The sequence below is a fragment of the Triturus cristatus genome, chromosome 6 (genome assembly GCF_964204655.1).
Source record: "Triturus cristatus chromosome 6, aTriCri1.1, whole genome shotgun sequence".
Taxonomy (NCBI): domain Eukaryota; kingdom Metazoa; phylum Chordata; class Amphibia; order Caudata; family Salamandridae; genus Triturus; species Triturus cristatus.
In genome coordinates this window covers 142,572,062-142,599,243 of record NC_140589.1, presented here as the reverse complement: position 1 = coordinate 142,599,243, position 27,182 = coordinate 142,572,062, and the positions used below count along the sequence as shown (strand labels likewise).

General features: G+C 42.4%; 1 protein-coding gene across 4 annotated transcripts in view; it reads right to left on the bottom strand.

Moving 5' to 3' along the window:
* The window catches only part of BABAM2 (BRISC and BRCA1 A complex member 2), a 922,754-nt gene that overhangs the window by 806,163 nt on the left and 89,409 nt on the right, over positions 1 to 27,182 (bottom strand). For all 4 annotated transcript variants that reach the window (XM_085610363.1, XM_085610361.1, XM_085610360.1 and 1 more), the window contains one exon: positions 2,104 to 2,180. In XM_085610363.1, coding sequence (XP_085466489.1) covers positions 2,104 to 2,180 — 77 coding nt within the window. The remainder of the gene's footprint in view (positions 1 to 2,103; positions 2,181 to 27,182) is intronic.

The window sequence follows — 27,182 nt, the reverse complement described above, 5'->3', positions numbered from 1 at the left end:
GGAATTGTTTGACAGACAGAACAATGCTGTAGTCCTACTCTCCTTGAAAAGTTCTTGGGCTCAATCTGCCTTTTCTCCAAAAAGGTGAGAGCCATCATATGGCATGCCGATTAGGGATGCTTGGACATTTTCGGAGAAGCCCATATACCTTATCCAGGCATGGTGCTGATGGGGTGTCACTTGTACCCATTGCACAACCTAACCAATCAGTTGTGTCCAAGCCGCAACTGATTATGAATTTCACTGCATCCAGGCCATCCTGGATAGCTTGAATAAGAGATGCCCAAAGGTCGTCTGGAACTGACAGTAAAATGTGTGCCACCACGTCCTAAAGGGCACGGGAACAGAGGCCTAAAAGACAGCTGGCATTCAGTGACCTCACAGCAAAGCTCTTAGAGGAGACAATATGCTTGCCAAATGTCTCTAATCGTGTTGACTTGTTATCAGGTGGTTTGGTAGAGAAGGCGTTGGGATTTACCTTACTGTTTGACACTAGCACCACCAAGCTCTCCTGTGTAGGGTGTTGCGTAAACAAGGCTGGGTCTCTTGGTGGCGAGCGACCTTCTTGACTGGTGGTCCTGAATATGGCTTTGCCCAAGTGCCCAAAAGGATTTCCATAGTGGCTTTATTAAATGGTAATAAGGGTTCTATTAGTGTTTGCCAGGCTGCGGTAACTCTGTCCAAACATTAGTTTTCACTTCCATAGTTGGAAGTCTAATACTTCTGCCGGCCTATACATAACAGCAAAGGAAGCGTTTTCCTCAGTGTCAGGACCAGGAGAAGAAATAAGTCTAGAGCCTGTAGAAGTATCCAGGCAACTGGAATCATGCAGTTCTTCATACCAGCTGACCTAATCTTATTGTGGAATAAAATCATCTGCCTCTTTAAAGTTGTAGTTATCAGAGCCAGTGTCCAAAAGATTATGCAAAGTTTCAGCCAAATGCATGGTAAAGGCAAAGCACAGGAATTAATAGGATTACTGGCGTCAATGCAAGTGGAACCAGCGCAGAGGATGCAGCCGGGACAAAGGCCTGCACCAGAGCTGGTTCTGAATCCGATCTGCGATCGAGGGACACAGACGGCACCCAGAATGAACCCAGAGAGAAGGACCCTGAAAATCCTTTGAGGCCGAAGGCGTGCTAGAGGAAACAAGCAAGTGCCAAAAATACACAGCATGGCCTCCTGGAAGGCCACTACATGCTGCAAAGTTGAATACAGACCTGGAAATTCTGGATGTACGGGGACTAGACTCAAAATTGGCTCTGATGGAGATATGGAGCGAGACCAGAAAGTCCGCTGAGACCCTTGTGCTGCCTCTGGAGTCTTAGAGTGGTGGAAAGGGGTAGGGTCCTGGTTCGACTTATGTTTTTTCTTGGCTTACCCAAAAACTTAGATGATGATAGATATGCTGTGAACAACTTCAGGAACGGGACCTTCCTTTCGACTTTTACCAGTCAAGGCGAAGAGATTTCTTGTGTTTGATGACATAAAACTTTGCCTCATGGTCCCGTATGGCATTCAGATTCTTCGACCCGCGGCGCCAAAGACAAACTTCTCAAGGGTCCAGCACAGACATCTGTTTGCGACAACATATGCACAGTTTGAACCCTGAGGTCTTTGAAGGGATGGGGGGGGGCATTTTACATTGCAGACTGGAAAATGTTGACAAGAAGTGGTCTAAAAGATCAGAACGAAGTTCTCGATCTGCTTTTGAAGGCGAAGGAAGAAAGAAAGGAACTGACGTCAACAAGCATGGGTGGAGCTTATATGCAGTTTCTCTCATCCTTTTTGGAGTGGAACAACATTGGCGCAGAGCCATTCAACGCCACCTAGCAGCGCGCAGGAGATCTACTTTTGAGCCTCTATTAATTGTACTGATCCAACCTGAGGAATATTGTACAGGTGAGGAATCTGAGGTTAGAAGTATCCATCAGAAATGCCCTGACTCTTTCTAAGGACACACAACGTCACCATTTGGCTTTCTCAAAATACTCAAAATAAAATAAACAATGTTTGAGAAAATTCTAAGAAAATAGGTATTTAAGTTCCCTTTATTGAAGACCTGTTGGGCAACCAATGTAGAGTATAAGGGTATATACTTACATTTCAGTGTTTCTCCTGCGTACGGGATGTGCAACTTAAAACGGTCACAGTTTGGTCCAGGTGTCAATGACGTGCAACTGAAAGAAAACAGAGCAATCATTAAAACAGAGATGTGCAATGAATATAAAAGTGGCATTGTTACAATCTATATAGTTATATATATATATCTTCATTATCTATGAGTACAGAGAGCACAATGTGCTGGAGCAGTTGTCACTTGAAATGAATTTCAGGCAACATCCGACATTTTGAGTGAGGAGGACTCACTTTAAAATCCTGTTCCTCAGTGCACTGATTAACCTGCCTGCATGTCACTGTAACCACTGAGTCATTACTATGACTGCAGCAAGTGAGGGCGCCATAGTGACTGAGATCAAGCTTCATCCGAGTACAGAAACAGAGCTTCAACAGCTTTATGCTTCTAATATTTTAATCGTTTTAAACAGTGGTCCTGTTTATTCTTATAATAGAAAAACGTTATGGTTAGTCCGTTCAAACCAAACCCCCTTGATTCCTAGCCCCTCTTCCCACTTAGAGACAATTGGGCTTCTGGGTATCCATTCACAGATTATTGAAACCAGTTCTCTTTTATGAGCGACAACAACCCCAGCTCTCAAATTTTAAATGCGTCAGTCAGTGCTTAATTTGTGCCGGTGGTTTCCGGTGCTCAACACCGGCACTTAATTTTCAGCACTGGCTCTAGTGGCAATCCACCACATGGTGCACTGTCCTTTTAATTTTGAGGTGAGCACCACAACCGTGTTTATTATGTCAATATACAGTGAAAATGAATAATACCAGCCTCTCTTTCCATTATTATAGCTTTGTGTGGCCTGAAATAATCTGACTTGTAAAACTTGTAGGAGTGCGATGGTTAGGTGTTATGTTAGTACTAACATTGGCGGTGCTGGCAGAATATGGGTGCTGTAGGCTAGTGGCCTTCCGAGAAGAGCTCTAGCAATTAATGTCTTACAAATTAAGCACTGGCATCAGTTATTTAGGCGTACAGACTCAAAACCAGAGGCAGACTCAAAACCAGAGGAGGCAAATCCTTGGCTGTCTTAGGGACCAAGGCTTGGAATCGACTACCCTTCAACTTGAGACTCATTGAATCAGAATCCGGTTTTAGAAAACAACCGAAGACTCGGATCTTCGCTGCCTCCGATGCGCACTCATTCGGTGATTCTCCTCTTCCCTTTCTCTCTGGTCCTCTATGTGTCATGAATCCTTGTTTTTACTGCTGGGAGGGAACGTTTGTGCTTTATAAATTCAATATTCATTACGTGTATTTTAAAGCACACGTTCACCTGTGGGCATCTTGACACTGAATAACAGATGTTTATTGTTACCCAACTCGATGGTACTCATTTTATCGACCCAGAAGGAGGAAAGGCTGAGTGGACCCGCAGGGATTTGAACCAGTGACCATGAGGTCGAACACAGGCCCCTACAGCCGACGCATTAGTCCACGAAGCCACCGGACCCAGTTAATGTCTTGTAACCTCTTAAATTGGGACGGGCAGAACTTCCTACCAGATTTGGAAGCCACATGTCCCATTGGAGGGATCCACAATTTAACAAGTCCAGTACGGGGTCTTGAGTGAATGTGTGATATTTTCCAAGGCCAAAACGTTTCAGATTCTGGAGCAGCCAGACAGGAAGCTGGGACCAGAGATTTGCCTCAAACACCGATGAGCACTTTTTCCATTACTAGACGTGATCTACCCTCTGACATGTCGCAGATTATCCTTACGTGGCAATGTCCATGTATACACTGCGTCGATGCAAACATATAGCAAGTGATATTACATGGACTGAGAAATAACATAACTTGCAGAAAATGACAAAATTACCAAGAGGGCAAGGAAATCTCTGACCAGATGGTCTCTTCAAATAATATTTATTCAATGTGACAGTGTTTCCTGGTAAACTCAGGGGGTGGATACTCGACCACCACCCTCTTTTGTCCATGTTTGAAGCTCTGCCATTATGCTGTACCTTACAAATTCATTCCCTTTAACAAAAGAACTACTGCCCAACTAGGCTTTGCACCTGTTTAGCTGTGTTTATCTAATTTTGTTTCCTTATACAATTACCTTTGTTTTTGCATTTGATGAATGCTTTTTTTCTGTAAGCTCGACTCTGTGGCCCCATTACAGCCTGCTTAGCCACGGTCTGTTCTCTCTCACCTGTCGTGTGCTTCCCAAGGTTTCACACATCAACCAATGACAGCACTTCGTTCACTGCACTGGAGTAGGTTACTTCCGAAACGTTGTGAGGGGGAGGGGGCGTGGACCTAAGACATAGGAAGGATTGTAAGAAGCAGCCTCATTGGCTGGTCCGGGTGCTGGAGGGCAAATTCCAAAACTCATTTGCAGTGACTCTGCAGATACTAATATAGAGGCATTTCCCGTCTGCACGGCTTTATCCATCCAAACACAAGTATGTCCCTTCCGAGACCCAGGGCCCGTTGAAAGGTGGTGCGCTCAGCCAGGGGAACTTGCCGGACAGTTAAGGTTTCCAAAAGATGCACTATGGATTTAATGAATCTCATAACGCGTTTCGACTGCAGACAGACTTGGTCACACACATGTCCGCAGTCGAAACGCGGTGTGTGAACAAGATTGTACGCCGTTGAAGCGCAATGTGTCAACAAGACTGTCCGCAGTCAAAAAGCAGTATGTGAACAAGACTGTCTGCAGTAGAAACGTGTGTGTGAACAAGACTGTAGTTGAAATGTGGTGTGTGAACAAGACTATCCGCAGTCGAAACGCGCTATGAGATTCATTAAATCTACACTGCATCCTGACCCTCCTGAGTGTGTGCTTTTCTTTGTACGCTTTTCTTGCATCTTTTGTAAATATATATATATATCCAACCTTCTTCGTCCGCTATGAGCCTCGACCCCAACAGGGCGGTCACAGCGCATGGGGGCGGAACACCCCATTTTACATCCAACAAACTTCAATTCCAAGGAAAGAAGGACCTCAGACTTCAGGAAAAGGCAGTTTATTCAGCACAAAAACAGCTTGCTTTCTTCCCTTACGCGTTTCAGCTACTGTGGTAGCCTTGTTCACAGGTGAGCCATTGTGGAAATCGCAGAAATTACCGTTCGCATAAGCTGAAGCCATTTTGTTTGTGGCATCCATTTTAGTTAGCCATGTGTTAGCCATGTGCTTCTTCCGTGTTCACTGTTGCCTGCTTTTCTATTCTGCTTGAGTCATTAACTATAGTTAACTCTTTCAGTACTGAGCCATAACACTGCGCATGCTCAGAAAGGCCTGTAGCTGCTAGAATGCACCTGTCTTATACTGTACCTGTCAGGCTGTTTTAACTGATGTAAGCAGAAATGTCTCCCCTCCCACTCGGTTGACCAAGCAAATTTTGCATGCCCATGTTAGTCAATAACTATTCTTGTATGTGCCAGTACCTCCCCTTTGAGTCTCCATGCTGACTATGCAACAAATGTATATATAAGGCCCATGGCCTCTGTATTCTATGGACTACCTCCTACAGTGGCCTGAGGGTACTGTATTGATGTAGTCCCACTCATGAGAGGTTAATAAAATCCATTCTTTGATATTACAGCTTCCGTGCCAATCTCTTCTTTGTTGGTTTAAGATCCAGTGGACAGATAAGGGTGAACCCCTGCACCGGTGGGCCTCTAAAAAGGCTCATTTCCACACCATCATCCATGAGTTTGCGGCGTAACCACGTAATTTATACGCACAGTCAGACTCCTTAAGTGTCTACGTAGTCTTGACTTCATACAACTCCCATAATGCGCCTTGAAACACAGTCTCTGTTTTTTTCATAAAGCACTGCAATTCCTCTTTGAATTTATTGTTGATAATAAACGGATACTTTGCAGGCTTTAAAAATGAGGTATTTTGGTATGCACTGCGTGGCAAGGGAGAAGTAAGGACACCCGCCCTGTCTTCAAGGATTTCATGAAACATAGGTACTGCAATGAAATTGACATTTTATAACAGCACTGCTATGATATTGAGCATGAACGCGAACACTTTGAATTGACTCCAGCACTCATATTTAAAGCCTGCAAAGTATCCCTTTATTATCAAAATTAAATTCAAAGAGGAATTGCAGTGCTTTATGAAAAAAACAGAGACTGTGTTTTCAAGGCGCATTATGGGAGTTGTATGAAGCCAAGACTACGTAGACACTTGAGGAGTCTGACTGGGCGTATAAATTATGTGGTTACGCCGCAAACTCAGAGATGATGGCTCACCTGTGAACAAGGCTACCACAGTAGCTGAAACGCGTAAGGGAAGAAAGCAAGCTGTTTTTGTGCTGAATAAAGTGCCTTTTCCTGAAGTCTGATATATATATATATATATATATATATATATATATATTCACTTAAAAAAACATAGGTTTCACACATGTTATAGTTAGGTGGATATTTCACTCGTAAAAAACCAATGAAATTCCCCCGTTATAGTTAGTTCAGATAACTATAACTCGCGCGCCCGCAATCCACTGCACATGACCTCACATATTACATCACTCATGACATGGTCAGTGGCATCACTCATGACATCACTGATGACATCATCCTTGTGATAGAGTGGCGGTCGCGCGAGTTATAGATATTATGTGGCCCATGTTTTACAGAGTACGGCCTAAGTACTTTGTTATTATTCACTACAATGGAGACGCAAGCATGGCTCCTGCAAGCTGTAGTGACTTGCCTGTCGTTGGTGGATTTTAAAAATTAGGAAATTGCAGATCTGAGTTTGAGGAAGGTTCCCAGCTCCTCAAATAATGGACATTGTTTCTTTTGCAAGTTATGATGTATGGCGGCAAACAAAATACATTATACATTGACTTTCTTAGAAAACGTCTTTTGGTTAAAATTATAATTCATAAACTAGCTTTCTTAAAGACATGCACTCTCTGGAAGACGGGGTATTGGGCCACTTCCCCCAGTAGTGACATTGCATACCTGAAAGGCTAGAATATATGAAGGATGGCGCTTGAATGTATGGACCTTGAGGGATGAAAGAATAAAGGGTGGCCACTGTGGCTTTCTTGAAACAAAGGAACAATACTTTCAGCCAGATGTAAGCACTGTTTATTCTGAAGTACAGTCTGGCCTGACAATCTCAAGCATCTCAATTAAATGTTAGTCCACTGCAGAGAAAGGTAGGGGAAGGAAGAGTCACTGATCCAGTTAGAGGAGTGTGGCACACAGAAGGAAGGTCTAACCTGAGCAAACACGTCACAGTGGTAAGGGAACAACATGTCAGTTCCCAAAAATGGTTGTATGAAGTGGGGGCTATTACACTATCACCAGGTGGAAGATGGAGCAGACAGGTGTGAAGTTGAACCCTGCCTTTACGGGTCCTGGGTACATGCTCCCAGTTAGTTCCAGCTCCTGTGCAAGATGTGACAACAGATACAAACCCAACAGGATTCCTCCTGGTGGGCTATAAGATTGCTTGCGGTCAGTGAACGATGGGCAGGATGATAAATGCTTTGTCGAGGCATTCTTTCCAGGGAAAGGTGGGGGCTTTGCCCCAAGACCTTCCCTGCAAAACACTAACCTATCTTTTAGCCTCAAAGATAACAAATCTTACCTCCTGTAAGCTAAAGCCCTATCAGAATCAGATGAGGGAAGATGCAGACCATAGACAGGGTATTTAAACTCAGAACATGAAAAGACTCACCAAGGAGAGCTGCAGACCCTCATAGTTAGGTTTCGGAAATGGAAGAGAGCTCACAGTAGGTCACATTGAGTAGGGAGGAGAGGGGGAGCGACTGACCCTGGTAATTACAGGACAGAAGCATCTTCTTCTTTGTTCCAGGATGTGGAAGACTACCACAGAGACAAGTGGAATCTAACTCCAAGAAAGGACTATCATGCAAGTCGTTAGGACGTAGGATACAGAACCAGGAAAGCCTGTTTTGCATGCCCTATAGAAGACTTGATATGCTCCCTGAAAGTAAACTTTAGAGAGCAGACTGAAAGACAATTATTGACCAGAAGAGGGGAAGAGCTATGAAGGAAAACATCTCAAATGGGATGATACTAGTTGTATAGTGAGAAGACAAAGGTCTTTCTCATTCAACAGTATAGGTATACTTTGTCAGTGTGGTGCAGAAGTGGAATCTAAGTACCCTAATAATAGGGACCCTTATCCAGAGCCTGGTTGTAGGCTAACAACAGTTGGGGCTTCCTATTTAAATACAGTAGCATCTAGTGTTAGCTGAGTGCCAAATTTCGCTACAGACTATACAGCTGCATGTAGGCCAATAGCAGACATCTTAGGTAAGAAAACATAAAAAGAAACTAGCCCAGCTCACATATGTTATCGCAGGCTCCCTGTATTCACCCAACTATTACACACTCTGCCCTGAAAAGATCCCACATATTTCTTCACTGTCTTTGAAAGGGTAGCCCAGAAAGCCAGTGTGGCCCCAAGAATGCTGGCTCCATCCACAGTTCATCTGTTAACTGGGGAGATGCATTTGCATGGCGCTATTAAATGTCAGCGCACTGAATACCAAGGCTGCGTAGTCCTGAATCCACCTCGGGCCTCTTTAATCCACTTCCAGACGCCCCTGTCCCTTTATCTCACTCTTGTGGGTTCCTTTTTAGGTCTCGCCTAGCGACGCAGCGCATGCGCTGTCGCCTTGGCGAGACCTATAGTCGTCAGTTTGGTGGCCGAAGGGGGACAGGGAGGTGCACGCTCACGGCGCCCGGACAGCCCATGTGCACGCTCATGGCGTCTCTTTCAGCGTGCGCCTGGACAGCCGAGATGCACGCTCACGGCGTCTCTTTCAGCGCGCACGCCTTCAGAGACTGCGGGCTCAAATATCAGCCACATTTTGGGAACAGCAAAGCAGGTCCGCATGAAAAAAAGACACAGCAAAATACACAGCAAGCAGAACGCGAAGCAGAGCAACATCACTACAAGCAAGTAAGCAAGTAAACACGTTATATTTTTTTTATCTCTCACAGACCAAAGTGAGCGCCCCTGAACTGTCCCTGCTGTTGACCCTTCCACCGAGGTAAACTGACTGACGTCACACCAGCACAGAATAATGTTCTGACTCGTGCCTAGTTTCCAGCTGTGTGCAATGGTGTTAGGAACGCTCTGAGCTTTGCTCTCTGTGCCTGGATGACTCTTGTGTGACTGAGTCCTTCATCCCAGGAACATCTCACTCCCACTCTCCCGTCCCGCGAGCGCCGAGTAGCACCAGCATCACCCTCGGCGTCACCCCTTCAGCCCCCTCAGACTCGTTACACTTGTAACCAGCGCGCTCCACTGTGTGCGTAAAGAAAACGTGTGGGCTGGCCCTCGTGCAGCACCTACACCGACGACCAGCTCCAAACTCCCACAGCCACGAGATTAGATGTTCTAATTTCCTACCTGCTCGATTCAAGGAGCAGTGGGGAAGACATGGAACGTGCTGCTGTTTGTTTGTGGACTCTGACGTTGCTCACCGGTGTCCAGCGAGCGCTCCAGCCATGAATGGCCCAGCCTGCCTGCGTGCTACTTTTCCTGTTGGTCACTCTAGGGCAACATGCACACAGGATGCATCAAAATGTGTGAAAGAACAGACTTGCCTAGCATTGCGACAGCCGGGCCAGTCCGTATATTCCCAGATCAGTCACTCTTTGGCTGGTTGTGACACACTAACAGACCAGACAAGGCCGTACTGGGGACCAAAAGCAGTCCATGCAAAAGTACCCAAACCATTCTTGTTTGTCGGTCTGTCTGTCTGACACTCATTTTAGTTTTTTCTGCTTCCATTAATCCACAGGAGCTGGAGACATAGACAGCAGCTTTCCACTCTCAAAAACCAGCCTTCACTGACTTCAGCCGCCCGGGAAAATGCCCGATGGGATAAATGGTCAATCCGGCACTGAGGCTAGCGTTGAGCTGTGTAGCAAAAGCAGCCCCAGAAAATGTTGTCATAGCAGCCACAAAATTGCAAAAAACAAGAGAGTGCAGCTCGCTTATGAGATCCCTGACCACCACATTAACATTTTGTACAAGAACTGGTAAAACCAATAGTCTGGCCTTTTTTGTTTCTGATATCACACTCACAATAGCTCTCCCACATATATCAACATCATCCATTTTATTACACACACACATACATTGTCAATCATGCAATGTTCCAACCCACACAAACATAGAACGTTGTGGTGGGGGAAATAGTGCTCATGCACATAATGACAATTGCTCTGAAAGGCTTCTCCACAGCACCTGCCCCACCCTCCTATTTGATGTAGTCAGCTGAGCTGGGCTGTCAGTTGGTAATCCAGTTCCATCCAGGTAGGGCTCGAGTCGAGGGTAGACGCAGGTAGACGCCATCTACCCTGCTGCAAAACTGGCCCCTTTCAGAGGAGTGCCACATTCCTTTCCTACTTCTCTGGCATTCACATATGCTGATTTTGTCCCGGTGTAATTTTCTGGCACTGGGACACTTTCAGCAGTGCCTGCACGTTGCCTGCTTTTGTTCTGAGCTGCCACGTGCAGGCGGGAAAGAGGTTTATCAGATTCCAGCTTTGCCTGTAACAAAAGCCGGAGTTAAGGGGCCATGAGGCCTCTTTTTGTTGGAATATCCTGGCTGGGAGATATCGGGAGCCTCACCCCTAGATGCAATGGAGGGGAAACAATGGCTCTCATCTTAACACTTCACAGGTATTTAAGAGAGGAATACTTTTGACTTTGTTCAGTCCCTGTATATAAGTGATCTGCATACACTGTAAGAATGTCAGATCTGTTGGTCACCCCAGTATTTACACGAATAACAATTTCAATATCAGTTTTCAAATTGTATTTATTTTATAGCACTTTGACACCCTGCATTGGGATGAGTGGTGCTAAAGTGCTTTATATCACATGTACAGATATATATTGACAATAAATCATATGTGTGTACATCAATATAAAGGATGTGTTACATAAGAAAGGGCGGGTTACAAGGTGTAGGAGCCACATGTCCTTCAGACCCCAAAGTGCTATATTAGAAGGATTACAATTTATGAACTGCCAGTAACAAAAACATCTCTGTCTTAAAAGCAGTAACCCACTTACCCATTTCCATAAAATAACAAGCATTTGCAATGCAATAGGTCTCGCATTTCGCGCGTGTTTGAGCTATTGACATTGCAAATAATAATGCCTTTTATTTTTGTTTTAAAACATAAATAAAAGGCATTGTTATTTACAATGCCAATAGCTGAAACTCTCGTAACTGCGAGACCTATTGCATTGCAAATGCTTGTTTCTCTCTTGTTGATGATCTTTCAATCTAGGCTCTATCTCCTTCTTTCCCACTTGGATGTTTTACCCTCTCTTGCTCTTGGGAAATGTCTGATGAGAAAAAACATAAGTGCCCGTCTCCCAAAAAATGAGCGCCAGTGGCCCCCACTAGCTCAAATTAAAAACTAGGCCAGTTGACACTTCATGGTAGGTATCTGAATATAGGAGCAATATGCAGAATTTCTGATTAGAAGCAGAGTTCTGGATACAACATTGATCTAATTGGACAATTTCTCCCTTTCTTTAGTTTCTGCAGAAACTCTTGTGAACTGCTCTGGCATATTTACGTTTGAGCGCTCACTTGATTTCAGAGACTTTACTGTAAGTAAACCCAGTTCATAGTTGTGCTTCAGTGCAGAGGTTGCCCACTGATGATCAAAGAGACCACCCACAGTCAGACCCTCTCCAATTTACCACACTGGTTAATTTTGGGCATATCACTTCATCCTACTGTGCCTCAGTTCCCCTGTTTGCCGTCACTGTAAGCAAACACCAAGGACCATATCAATAACCGGACATTCACACTTTACATTCAGATTAACTCTGCAAGATCTGGTCAACGTTATGGGACTGATTCTCACAGCAATTGGCGTGTGCAAGTTCAAGTTTGGTATGTTTCTGCAAAAGGGGGTTTTGCATGCATATATGATTTACTAGAATTGAGATTTTCATTTGAGCAAATCTAATCCCAGGGTCTGAAAGTAGGTGGGAAATTGAAACTATAGAACTGGAATACTATAGGAGCTTGTGCAAGTTGTAGCGTTTACAGCAACAAAATGTCATGGTCAAGGGCAGTCACCAACTCCTTTACACCCTGGAAAGGATTGGAATCTTTCTTCTGACAAGGGAAGGTGTAAACCATTTTACTGGGTGATTCAGGAACCCACCATCCACATCCAATAAAGGTAGCAGGTGTAGGAAATATGTTTCTGCATGATGAAAATGCTCCCCGTGGCAGAAAACAGAAGGAAGTGTTTTAATAAGTGAATTTGCACTTGATTGACAGATTTTCACACGTTCTAATATACATAGGTTTATTTGCCCATACAAAAATGGAATTCACAAACATTTTCTAGAAGTGCTCCTGGAAACCTTGGATTGTTGCAAGCTCCCTGATCTATTACTGTAAACTCTTGTGAAATCCTGAAAGTCAAATCTGCAACCATGCAAGGTCACAGACCTGAGGGTGCATCTTGTTATTTCACTTAAGAAACCCCGTAGTGGTTTGATACTGATTTACCATTACGGACATTATATTTAATGATGTCTTACAGAAATGGTAAAGTTGTCCTTAAAAAATTGCAAGACAATTTAGAAAAACTGCTAGCAAACGTTGTCCATAATGTTTCAAGGTACACATATTTTGTTCATACATTTTATTTTGAAAGTGAACAATCACTAATCTTGCTTCTGTACTTTGACATGCATTTGCCTGTAATCCCGGAGCATTCTGGGAGTACAATTAATAGTCACAAATTGATAAAGTTTGCAAATGAACACACTCTTTATATTGGAACCAAAGTCTGCAATACAAGCTGAGCTTCCAGCTCACTGTATGTCTTTACAGGGCTTGCCTAACAATAAAGGTGTGTAAGATAAATATCTGGCCTGAGCAGCCAGGCCTCTTTCCCACTACCACACTGCTGCACTGCAAACTGGACGCAGAAGCCTTGGTGCTGTTGGAGGGTTCCTTGTGAACCAATAAACATGAATACTCGCTGTCCTTGACCCCAAACAATATGCCCTAGGCATAGAACTATATCAATTAACCACCCCCGATGTATGGTAGAATAAGGATTCTCCTCAGCACCAAGAAAGAGTGCCTGCCCGCTCTGGTGCAATGGAACATGGACACAAACAAGGGTACATGAGAAGAGGAAAGAAGCATTAGAGATGGCATGTAGGTATAGCGTCGAGAGTGCTAGAAAGTGCCTTGTGCACTCGGAAAATAGTCTTAAACCCCATCAATTTATTTAATCGTGACCTGTGGAGAAAGTCCAACTGGAATTTAATAGAAGTGTGCTGAAGTTAATTGAGTAAAAGAAACAATTGATGGACAGAATGCTGGACAATGCAAACATTCACCACCAGTCACAAGGATCTGGGTTTATTCCATCATTCTTTTGCTCACCACCCAGTTTGGACCAAGCCATATGCAAATCAGCCTGGACCCAGTTCCTTCTGGGAACAGTCCAGCCCGAACTAACAAGCCAGGTCCTCCCTGGACCGGAAACAAGCATCCTGGGAACGGTGGATTTAGGCCCAGATCCGTGTACTGGGTTGAATGTATGACATTGTTCTGCATTCTGTCCATCAACTGTTCTCTTTGCATTTGTCACCCCGAGTGGGACGGGTATACCCAAACGTGGGTCTCGTGCTCTCCATGCCACTGAAGTCAAGCTGTTCTAGCTGATGTGGGGTGAAACCCCGAAACCGGTCCTAGGATGCTTATTTTCAGTCCAGGAAGGACCTGGCCTGGCAGTTCGGGCTGGACTGTTCCCATTGGGCACAAGGTCAAGACTGATTTGCATATGGCTGAGTCCAAACTGGAATGGCATGGTGAGCAAAAAACAATGGATTTCGGCCCAGATCTTTGTACTGGGGTGAATGTATGACATTGTTCTGCACTCTGTCCATTAATTGTTCTTTTTGCGAAGTTAATTAAGTAACAGCTGTAGCAGCTGCATTTTACAAATTCTGAAAGCAACAGATATGAAATTTAGATAAGCCAACCAGGATTGCATTGCAATAATCCAAACAGATAGAGAAAGCTACCTGGATCACTAAACTACTCCCCTAAACTCAAGGGCCATGATACATTTTATTTAAGCTCTTTAAAAGGAAATAACTTCCCAATGATCCTGCTGACATGTGTGCAGAAAGTAAGATAAGCCTTAAGAGTAACACCAACACTGTTAGTCATTGTAACAGGGACTGGAGGTGGAGAGAGAGACAGTGACTACCAAACGAAGTTTTAGGCCTTAGTGTGATTCCCTACATCTAACATCTCAATTATAGCTCCATTCAAGTTCAAAAGGGTATTGAGCATCAAACAAGCATAGCCTGGGGCCAAGTACCAAGAAATAGGGGGGGCCTTGCAGACGCCCCATACCCCAGGGACTGCCAACTCCTGAGGCATAATTGATCGTAACAGGGTGGTCTCGTGAAACCCTCCAGGCCCTGTGGGCCCCCACCTCCTCTGGGCCAATTTGACATTTTTAAATAGGGAGGGGTCCCCCCTCCCGGGCCATGTACAGCCCCAGGGACCACAACTTACCCGGGGCCGTCCCATGAACTACAAAGGAGGGGGTCGTGCCCCCCCCTCCTGGAGCCATAAATGGCCAAGGGGACCACCACCCCCCAGGGCCAGCTCCTGCAATGTCCCGGGGGCCACCCTTGGGACATAACGGTTTGCTTTTGCTTGGCGGGAGCTATCAAAGTGCTCCCGCCCTCTGGAAACTGAGGTTTCATCTCTTTCCCTGCCCACATGTCTGCGGGCAGGGAAAGAGTTGAAACAGATTGCTCCTGCACAGAGGCAGCTGCCTTTACAGCAGTGAGATGTCATCAGCTATGCCACTGACCATGTCATGAGTGAAGTAATATGTGAGGTCATAAACAGAGCATTGCGCGGGGCGTAAGTTATAGTTAGCTCAGCTAACTAGAACTGTTGAATTTTCCTGGTTTTGTACGAGTGAAATCTGGGTCTAACTATAATATCCCTGTAACCTTTGAGATAGATATATATATATATATATATATTCACTGAAAAAACCATAGGTTTCACACACGTTATAGTTAGGAATTAGCATTTAAAAAACCTTGCAAATTCACTTAAAAAACCATAGGTTTCACACGTTATAGTTAGGTGGATATTTCACTCGTAAAAAACCAATGAAATTCCCCCGTTATAGTTAGTTCAGATAACTATAACTCGCGCGCCCACAATCCACTGCTCATGACGTCACATATTACATCACTCATGACATGGTCAGTGGCATCACTCATGACATCACTGATGACATCATCCTTGTGATAGAGTGGCGGTCGCGCGAGTTATAGTTATCTGAACTAACTATAACGGGGGAATTTCATTGGTTTTTTACGAGTGAAATATCCACCTAACTATAACATGTGTGAAACCTATGGTTTTTTAAGTGAATTTGCAAGGTTTTTTAAATGCTAATTCCTAACTATAACGTGTGTGAAACCTATGGTTTTTTCAGTGAATTTGTACGGTTTTTTAAATGCTAATTTATTTATGTATTATTATTTTTTTAATATATTTATTTTACAATAAACTACGTATTTTTTTCACCGTGCGCGCCATGTCTTACAAGGGACAACGGGATCCCTACCCTTTTCTACATTTACCTTCCAGAGATTTCAGACAACTATCAAGTAATCTATTGAGATTTTGAGTTTATGTCAAACACACGACATGTTTATTGCTACTCAAACTAGTCCTGTAAAACAATGTGAATTGGAACATTGCCTATGCTATTGGACAGGAAATATGACTTCTCCCCTCTCTGTCTTCGAAATGTATTTTTCTTTCTAAATTAATTTGATTTTCACTTATGGGTGTTGTATAGGAAGAAGGATGAAATAGGGTAAGTACAACATGCCACAACTATCTTCCGATGAAGGCATTGGACGATATCTGAACAGATGTTATAACCACCAATACCAGCAATTTGTACATTGAGTATTTGCGATTGTGTTTGAGGCCACTGTATGTTTGTGATTTATACTGTTTCACAGACGTAATGTTTTTTTGCCACTACTGGCAGCATACTTTTGCTCACGTAATCACTTGTTTGAGTAATTTTCTATGTCAAAGCACCTCGAATTGTTATTAGAATCAGCATTTCTTGAATAGCCAAGAATATTTTCATGGCCACTATAAAATCACAACATTATTCACATTATCGCTTTGATAGAATGAGAGTTGTCGATTGCCACTATTGGGCGAGGCACTTCTTTTTCTGTTTCTGTAATGACTGGATTGTATAAAGTTTTATTCAAATATCGCCTACCATACGAAATGAAGGACTAAATCGACAAGTCTTATGCACATTATCACAAGAGGCTCTTGTGTTCCAAACGCTTTTATTTACTTTGTTATTTAAGAGGTGCAGAACAAAATGTGAAAAAAATGTGTGCAAGATATGCAATATAATTTTTACTCTGCGCTAACCTTCGCATTTGGCTGAAAGAGGAACCATAATACAATTGAGTTGCCTTTAAACGTTGTGGGGAAACAATACTAATTGTATGATAGCTTTAATAATGTATGTAGACTTATAGCGTTTGCCCGGACTGGGAACACATTACAAAATGGCTAAGGAAACGGGGCCTAGTGAAACGTAACTTTGAAGACATTTTGAAGTCCTTTGTCGATGGCATTATTTGTGAAACGGAATAGTATGTATTGGGGCAAAGTTGTATGACACGCTGTGTGAACAAGCCCGTTTTACGGGTGAAACGCGTCACGGCTGGTTTATGACTTGAATAAACCTACCTTTGTTGATTGGACCTTTCGTTTCCCTGGTGTGATAACTTGCTCCACGAGCGCGTTTGGAACTCCGTTTTTTGGACATATATATATATATATATTATCTACTGGCGGTCGCCAGTTGATAGTTATAGTTAGGACCGTGTTTCCATAGGAAAACTGAAAATTCTATTTTGAATAACTTTGGCGCCGGTTGATGAATCCTCGCAAAATTTTCAAAACGAATGGGGCGCTCCGCTCAGCTCCTACCCTGAAAGTCTCGGGGTGATTCGTCAAGCGGAGGCCGAGAAAAAAGGTGGGGGTCCCAAAACGCGTTATCCCCATGTTATTTTCCATAGGACCTTTAGTCGAAGGTACAGCCCGAACGGCTGAACAGAATTACTTGAAATTTGGCAGAGAGGTAGTCCTCAGGTCAGGCATGTGCCTTTTGCATATATGGAGTCAATCTGTACCGTAGTTCCTGACAAAATTGCAGTTAAAAGTACATAAATATCTATATGCGCGCACCGTGCGCGCACCCTTACGTGCGCGAGCGTAATTCTGATTGGTGGTTACATGTCAGTCAACGTTCGAATCGGTCGAAATCAGGAAGTGTCGGCCGCCATTTTGTTTGTTTTGGGTGCGACACTGAAAAAGAGAGGCGGCGAACGTGAAAAGGGGGCAGGGTAGAGAGTTCCTGACCCCCTAGCCTTTGTCAGGGGGTCCCTGAAGGACCCCGAAGGGTGAAAAAAACATTTAATTTTTTTTTTTTAAATCGCGCGGTGCGCGCACGGTGAAAAACCTTAAAAAAAAAATATATAATAATACACACATAACTTAGCATTTTAAAAAACGTACAAATTTACTTAAAAAACCATAGGTTTCACACACGTTATAGTTAGGAATTAGCATTTAAAAAACCTTGCAAATTCACTTAAAAAACCATAGGTTTCACACATGTTATAGTTAGGTGGACATTTCACTCGGAAAATACCAATGAAATTCCCCCGTTAACTATAACTCGCGCGACCGCCACTCTATCAGAAGGATAATGTCATCAGTGATGTCATGAATGATGCCACTGACCATGTTATGAGTGATGTAATATGTGACGTCATGAGCAGTGGATTGCGGGCGCGCGAGTTATAGTTATCTGAACTAACTATAACGGGGGAATTTCATTGGTTTTTTACGAGTGAAATGTCCACCTAACTATAACATGTGTGAAACCTATGGTTTTTAAGTGAATTTGCAAGGTTTTTTAAATGCTAATTCCTAACTATAACGTGTGTGAAACCTATGGTTTTTTAAGTGAATATATATATATATATATATATATATATATATAGATATACACACACACACTGACGACCTTACAAGGAAGGCATGACAAAATAAATATGTGGGAATACTGTAGCTGAAGGTGCGCTTTTCTTTGTAAGCATTTCTCACACTGTTTGTTCCTGTTGAGGTTGGCGGCGAGTGAAACACTGGCCCCTCCAATCAGTATGTGGGCCAAGGTGTGAAGAATAGGGTAGTTCTTACCATAGTTGTGAGAACGGTATAGTTTCCTGCACTTAAAAATAAAATCTAATCTTAATTTCCCTGAAATGATCTTCTCAGTCATTTCCTGAGAATGCCTGGCCACGGTGAAACTTTTCAATAAGAGTGCATTTGTTTGATGCTTTTGCCAAACGCTAACCCATTTTGCTTTAAAATAAGCAGCCCAGTTGTTTAAACAGCAATTGGGTTAAATTCTTTCTTGAGAAAAATTTGTAGTTTTTAGTGTAAAAGAGCAGAAGCCTCTGCTGTATTTAAACAGTTGTCATATTAAATTACAGTTACCACTGATCACTTGCCTTCTTCAAGATCTTGTCAAAGAATGGCCCACTTGATATCCTCAGGGGAATCTGTGTAGATTTTGTGATATAGGTGATTATAGGTGAGTTTATTTTTTTTAAGGCCAAGTAAGCTATTTTTGGCGAAGCGGAAGAGTAATGAATTCCTGCATTGCATTAATGCTATTGTTTCATTGCACAATACACAAAAGCGAGGCTGTGACAGAAACCTATGCATTTTATTGAAAATATTGATAATTTATACATAGGCTTTCCTGTTTTCAGTTTCTGTTTTTGGTAAATTCTGATGGTTTTTTTCTTAGTGTTTTCAAGTGATTTCAATACATTAAAAATACAGTGGTTATCAGTGGTTACACATTTTCGCGCCATTAAAAACAACAGAAACAGTGCTTTTCCGGTGTTTACGGAACGTTTTGCTTTTATTATTGTTTGCTTTCTGCACTGATAGCGCATGGTATATAGACAGTGTATGTGTAATGTATATGAGGTCCAAATAGTTTTTTGCTCATCAAACTTATTGTGGTACACCATACAATACTCATTCAGTGAGTCTTTGGTCATGTGCGCTCGCACTTTCCTTCCCATGTAAACGTCTGTGAAAAGGCACTCTCAACATTGGCACTTGAGAAGGGCAACGCCAAAACAGCCAGTACACAATTTGTTAACTCTGGCCACTAACATAGCTTTTCATGTCAATACTGATGCACTTGAAAATTGCGATTCTCAAGGCAGGTTCTGCAACTATTGCACTGAGCTGAGCGCTTATGCCCTCAGAGTTATTGAAGCGGTCAAAAATGAAGCAGCACTTTGGAAACTACAGAGTAAATTCCCCTTTACGGAAGGGATCTAGAACTTGTACAGAGTACCACCGTGAGGTTTCATTGACTTCAAACGCTATTGGTGGTGAAGGAACTTTTCTATGCATCATTGCAAGCCATTTCTCATACATTGTAAAATAAAAGTTCCTGAATTGCTCTTCAACATTGCTTTGCTTACCAAGTGGCAAGCACTCTAACATGGAACATGTTGCAGTGCCAAATTCACTAAAGGTGTCGCCCAGCCTACTCTCCAGGAGATGTTTTACATCTACACCAATTAAGCTGAACACTTGTCAGACAAGGGTGTTTTCAGACCTAATTTTTTTTTAATATGTCCACTACAGCAGTTATGTTTTCCTGTAAAAATCTAAGAATGCAGTAACGTGTACTTTTTTCACATCACTATCAATATGCGACCACAGATCCTCACATTTCTTGCCTTTGGCATCATCACTCAGCAAACATTCAGTAAATGGTTGCCACATGGATGATATAGCATTCATAGCCCCTTGGACTGAGAACCATCAGCTAAGGTACACAGTTGGGATGACTCTTTCTTTGATGTCACACAAAGCATGAAATGATAAATGTTTGCGTTTTAGTTCCTGTGCATAAGAAATCAGTGCACCAGAATGGACTAAAAAGTCAATAGCATTCCTCTGAAGATTGTAAAGATGCTTTCAGCATACCATCTAACAAATGGCAAGGATCTCTTACAGGGAAGCACTTCAGTTCAGGTATCAATTTTGACAGGTCATCACACAAAATGTTCATATATATAGCTGAATCACTGCAAATGCGAACAATATCAATCTAATCTTAGTTGAACTTGAAAAGAACCTTCTTTGCAGAGCATTCCAAGTGATACTGCGTTCCATGTTTTCCAAAAGTCTGATCTCATGCTTTCACCACTATCCGAGATGCTTGGTGATAGCACTCTTTTCACATATACTTGTCTCTATACGTTGCATTTAATGTTTAAAGCCTGAGGTGTTGGCAATTCACCTACTATCAATACTGACTCAGTAGAAACTGGGGGTAGACGTATAAAGGGTTTTTACCTACTCTATGTGGGTAAATGTGACAACACATATTAGTAAAGATTCTTATGAAACCAGCCATTTTACATATCAGTAAAAGAATCAAACGCAGCCAAAATATCAAATATGATTTTGATATTTCCTGATTCTCTACAGTTTATAAAATAATTAAACAAGACCTAAAACATGCTTCTAAACCCTGCATCTTTAGACCAAAGACAACAAAACTGAAAAAGCAAAAGGAAGAAGAAACAATATTTTAGTACCATCCCTAAACAACAAAATTCAAGCAGAATAATGTTAGCCCAGTCTTTCTTACTGCTAGCTTATATAACAAAGTTATTGTATTGACCCCTTCACTCTCTTTTTCCTTTCTTTGAATGGTTTAGTTTGTGGTTGAGCAGGTGTTTTTTCAGTGTTTATATGTTTTCACTGGTGAGGGCTATTTATCTTTCAGTGGGGTTTTATCAGTTATTTTAGGTTTAAACCTAAAACCGGACAGAGTATTTATACACTTGTCCAGTGGGGAATGATAACATGAGACTCACCCCTGGAATTTTTGACCTAACACCCAAAAAAAGTAAAAAAAGGTGGCTGGCAGGTAAGTATTATTAGAAATAAATTGGTAAGTTTTTGGCATGAACTTCAGCTGCTGACATTTCGCCCCTATTCTTCAATAAGGTAGACCATCATCTGGACAAGCGCTGTGGTGTTCCCTTAGATCCTATGCATTTTTTTGGCCACACAGAGAGACAAAAGGCCATTGCGCAAGTCTGCCAGTAAAAAGCCTTGAAGTACTAATATATCCAAGGTCAAGAGAATTCAATAAGGTGCCAGCTGCTGAGAGCTGTGAAAGCCAAGCTACAAGTACCCTAGGTGTTGTGATTTCATTCACAGAGGTAGAAAATATTTACATAAGGACAGATTTTGTCCCAAAGCGGCTTCACAATATTGGATTGCGGGATAACATTGTGTCCTTTATTGCCAATTTCACAGTTTGGAAAATTCAAAAAGATAAAACATCTTTAAGGACTCCTTTCCAGGAAGTCAGGAGTCAATTGACCCTATGAGTGTCAATCCTTAAACGTGTAGGCAATGTATGTGTCAAAATGTCAGTATGTACACCTGTCAACGGTTTTACCTATTTGAGAAGCAACCATTATTATGATGGAGATGACGTGTTAGTACAAATTCATTTTTATTATTCTTTATAATACAAGTCTGGATTACACTCTATGTTCCCGACTTACTTTGAAGTACTTTCTTTGTATTGTTTTTGAATATTTTCCCTTGCATAGTAAGAGGAGTCACAAATGGAAGATTTTAGAGAAAAAAACACTAACATGCATCTGTGAATTAATGCCAGATAACGTAATAAAAAGTAGGTAAATATGGTGCGAAGTACCCAAGCTAATTATCCAGTTTTCACATATTGAGGGTATATAACCGCCGCCCAAAATACCAACAGAGCCATGGAAAAGTAAGAGAAAGGGAGAGGGATTTTTGTGGTCATTTCGGTAGAAAACGTGTCCCCTACCCCACATCTTGTCTCCACATTCATGCACACACCTTCGTACCATCCCACACACTTCAAACCAACACACATTATGTATGTATGTATGTATGTGCAGTCTTATATAGCGCTCAAATTACCCTTGGGCATCTCGGCGCTTGCATTGGGAACCCGTCCTGGTTTTACCCTGTGAGATAACCCGTACTGGGCATCCCCAAGGTGAAAGCCAGGCATCCCGCCGCGGGGGGCCGTTGTGGAGATTAAGCAAGCTTGTTGCCCAGAGCTGCATAGTGTGAACTCGTGCTTAGAGTAGGCACCGAAGCGAGAATTATCGAGTCCGTGGACAATTGGGCTCCAGACCCTGCCGCGTCGGGAATCGAACCCTGGTCCCGGGTCTGACCTCTGCTTCAGGGTATGCCTCCTCTAACCAGTGAGCTACACTTCTCCACATTACACACACACTAGCACACTATTCTTTACAAGCAATTGCAAACAAATTCCCACGCACTTCCACATGTTATGTGATGATATTTGGATTGAATGGCGACCAAGTCACCCCATGCAGGGCATTTGGGTGATGGACAGACAAAAAGAGTGAGACCCAACCAGAGATCTATCCAAGGGGAATAGAGAGCAGAGATGGAGACTGGTTCCAAAATAACCAGGTTTTGAGCATTTTATGGAAGGAGCAAAGCTGGAATGAAGGCAAAAAGTGCTGGGGTGAAGAGGTCCAACGATATGCGCGTACGGCACAAGATATTACTTAAGGACCTTAGAACTTAAGGATATGGGAGAGGAGTTGATTGGCAGGACAGAGGTGCTGGGCAGTGTTGGTGTAGTGCCTTGTAAGTGTGTGTGAGGAGCTTGAAGAGTGCTTGCTTATGAATCGGAATCCAGAGGTCCTTGTGTTGTTTGTATATATGTAAGAGCATTCTGTATGATTTGGACGCCAACGTGTAGGGCGTTGCTGTAATCCAGTCTACTGCTGATCAGGGCTTGTGCGACGGATTTTCGGCATTCCAGCAGGAGCCATCTGTAGATTTCTTGAGGAGCATGAGGGTGTGAAAGCAGGTGGAGGCGACTGTGTTGATCTTGCTGGAGACTGAGATTTGATTGTCCAAATTGTACCCTGAACCCAACGACTCATTTATCCGGGTACTGATCCGACATAGTTAAACAACTAGGGTCTGCACTCGCCACTACGTCCTGATGTTTAACTCACTCCTTCTCCTGTCCTGATCTGTAACGGGTTCTGACAGCATTTAAGTTTCTTGGTTGTCTTGTTTTCCATTTACATTTATGTTTCTAGGTTATTCTGCTTTCTACTTGCTGTAACATTTGCAAAGCACTCTGATAACCTTCCCGGGTCTAGTTTGAGCTATATAAAACTTTATAAATAAAATAAAATAAAAATGATGAGCCACAGGTTCCTGGCTGAATTAGACTGGTTTGGTCCTGGCTCTGAAGGCACCAAGCTGGAGGCAAGAGAGCGGTGTCTTTTTCTACTAGGACCACTTCTGCCTTGTCAGTGTAGAGGTACAGACAGCTGGTTTACATCCAGTTTGTGACCTTGGACATGCAGATGATGAAGTTCGCCTGGGTGTTCGAGGTGTCTTCAGAGAGGATAAACTGTGTATGGTCAACATAAAAGATGATGCTGAGCCCATGAGCATGGATGATGTTGAGGTAAGGAGTCCTGTAGATGTTGAATAACGTAAGCCTGAGTGAGGAGCATTGAGGGACATCACAGATGCTTTGGAGGCAGTGGACGTATTACTGTTCTGCAAATATAGAGAATGTGTTTGTGTGTATGTGCATAAGCATGAGCTGCTGCTAACAGTGTTGTGGCAGACTGTGCTAAGGAATCCTTACATTGCTGTAGCATGCATATGTACCTGTACTGCGGTGAAACTAGACAAAGTGAAAACGTTTGTCCTTGTGTTAATTAAAATGAACTGATTTTAACTGTACATTTGCAGTAAGAAGTTCATTGAAAAAATATTATAAACAAATTTAATACAGGAATATACAAAATGTGTTATCGATTAGGACATGCTCATTTATACTTCACTGCAACTTAATGCTTCCACTGTCATGTGTTTCGTACATGGCCCATTGTGGTTTTCACTATGTTAGCCTAACTGTGTACGACACAGGCCACATTAGCTTTACACGTTACTATATAGACACGTTTGCTTTTGAGCCACGTTGTATTTTCACACCGAACCAGCAGTTGTTTTCTTGTTCTGTTCTTTCCTGTGATTAAGTCTGAACACAGCAGACAAGGTCAAACAACAATGCCCCTGGTTAGTTTTTTTTAGTCAGGCACTCGCACCTAGACACAACACAGAAATGCAGCTGATGTTTATGAACATGTAAACCTTGCCATATAGGTATGCACAGCAGTGTAAGAGAGAGAGAAAGAGATTTTTGAGAGGGGCACACAGCTGTATCCGAGTTGTGGAAAGTTCACTTGTGTATGCTATACTACAGGGTCCACTACTAATCCCAGAGATCTTTGCTGTATAATCACAGGTCTCGAAAAATCTACTCGCCCACTCCTAATTGGGAGTAAAACTTTATCAGGTCAAGCTATTTTTAGCATCTACTAGTCCCATCTGATGAGTAAACTAAGGCTGGAAAGACACAGGTGTTCTGTTCATTCAGAAAGTGAACGAGCAATAAAGATGCCATTAAATCTTGTTTTTGTCTTGACACATTTGATGTCTGTTCAAGGAAAGAGGTCAAATATCAGTTTGTCTTTTAACTAATTGCTGCTTGGAAAATTAGGTTTATTGTTCTCTCTTGCCAGAGTTAGAGGATTTTGTCAAGTGAGCTGTCTGAAGATGTCAGTTATTTTCCCATACCACATAACATTTAAATAAGTAGCCTGTAAATTAATATTACAAATATTTCAAAATATATCAGGAATTACAAAAGCAATTTTTTTTGTAATTAAGAAGTTTGATGCAAACAAAGAGTTAAATAGGAGCAAAACAAACCAGAACATTTGACTCGATGATGTGCGAATGATATATTTGCAGAAACTCTATTTCCAAGCATTATTGTTTGTACACTATATAGTTTTATCAGTAAAGCCGCATGTCAGTGGAAAGGTTTGTGGGCATTTCAATATAAAATTTGCTGATTACAAATGACAGTTTGCTACCACTTCATGCTTTAATTATGTGTTTATTAAAATTGATAGTTTTTAAACATGATTTGAGAAACATTCCTGCCTCTGCCCTGATGAAAATGCTGTAAATGAGCTGAGAGGCAAGTCAGAGGTCATGTGTATCCTATGTGTGGCTAGATTTGTATTATATATGGAAAAACAGTTTGGTCTATTAAATCAAACAAGAGTTTTTTGAACAGCAGACATGCTGAACTCGCACATTTGAAGGTGCTCTCATATGTGATAATGAAGAAAATGGCTATTACAAGAGACAGTGGTCCCTGGGCAAAGTGAAAGTATAGGAAATCAATAAATATAGACCCAATCAGTGCTATATCTTAACCGTTATCCAGCCCGATATGAGTAATTTAATATGCAAATATGAGAAATAAACATAAGAAGGGTGAAACGAAAAATATTTACAGTGGGACACAAGCCTGCATCCTAGTGCTCACATAACAAAAAGGAAACAAAAAGGCTCAGGCAGCATGTGGTTGTTTGTATAAGGAATCATGATATAACAAACAAATTAGAGAAAAGCCACCTTTACACATACTCAATCATAAATAATAAAAGTATATAAGGTAGACAACAAGTTGACGGCATTTCGATCCTTTACAGAAAGATATAGGATCATCATCAGGACATTAGCATTGTGATGCCTGTAAACATTTGCCTGTGGTGACTTTATAATGAGAGGAAGAAATGACAAGAGTAGAAAAAAGTAAATTGCAAAGAGTTAGCAAGGCAGTAGTCATTACACACACAATAATGATGCTCAAGAAGAATTCAAACTGTGGAACTAAATGGCAGTGGATTCTAAGGCTATGGAGGGACTGTATAACGTTTACGCAAATAAGCCACGCATAAGGATGATGATCCTATATCTTTACTGACTATGATGATGGTAATTTTGCTAGGCAACTATTTCCTGATTGTGGCACATATACTGCATTCTAGAGCACGCTTATGTAAATAAACATTTCAAACTTCCTTTGTATCTCTGTCATCTCTTATTGTGGAGGAGTACAACTCGGTGAGCGAAAAGGTGTATCTTGTTACTGCGCTCCCTGAGAGAGTCAGGAGTGTTGTGTTCTGGGGTGTCAATTCACTTGTCTCTCTGGATATGGGTAGGAGGGCAAGTGACACACTATAGCTAGTTGGACTCAGGCTCATGGTGCTGAGGTGCTATGGAGACTCAGTCCCTATCTACTGATGTTCAATGGTCCCAAGCATAGTTTTTTTCCTGAACAGAATCACTGCAACATGACGCCGTCAACATTTGGTCAGGTACTTTTTTGCGGAAACCCTGAGTAGCGATTGTGCTGGTCTACAATACCCTTGCACTGTTCTGCGGAGACGTCCGTGGTGCTTGGTACTTATCCACCACAATTTTTAGGGAACACCTAGCTCAGTTGGTTTTTCAAGCTTGAATATTAAACGGTTTATACCCTCTTTTGTGCTGTCTTTTTGAATACTTTGCTTATAGACTAGGATCATTGCCATTGTGGCTAATTGCCACTTGGCGGTTACTCAACACTTCAGCATGGAGTCCCTAATGCTGGGGCTCCTGTAGTTTTTGTGAATAAAGTGGACGCTGTGTAGCGCTTTGGGCTTTTTTATTATTGGGTCACCTTCCCGGCTGTCGACGCTAATGAGAATCTGTTTCATGCGTATACTGCTGCTGCAGCACCGAACATTTATCATCCGTATGCACTACTTGAAATTCCTCTTACGGTCTGGGAACACAAAACTTGGTTTCATGCCGCCCTTCCCCATGTCCCCGGCATTGTTCTTTTGGGCTACTTTTATTGATGGGGCCACCTGGCCTAATCTTGCAGGCTTCACGCCATACCCGAATTTAGCTGGTCTAAATGT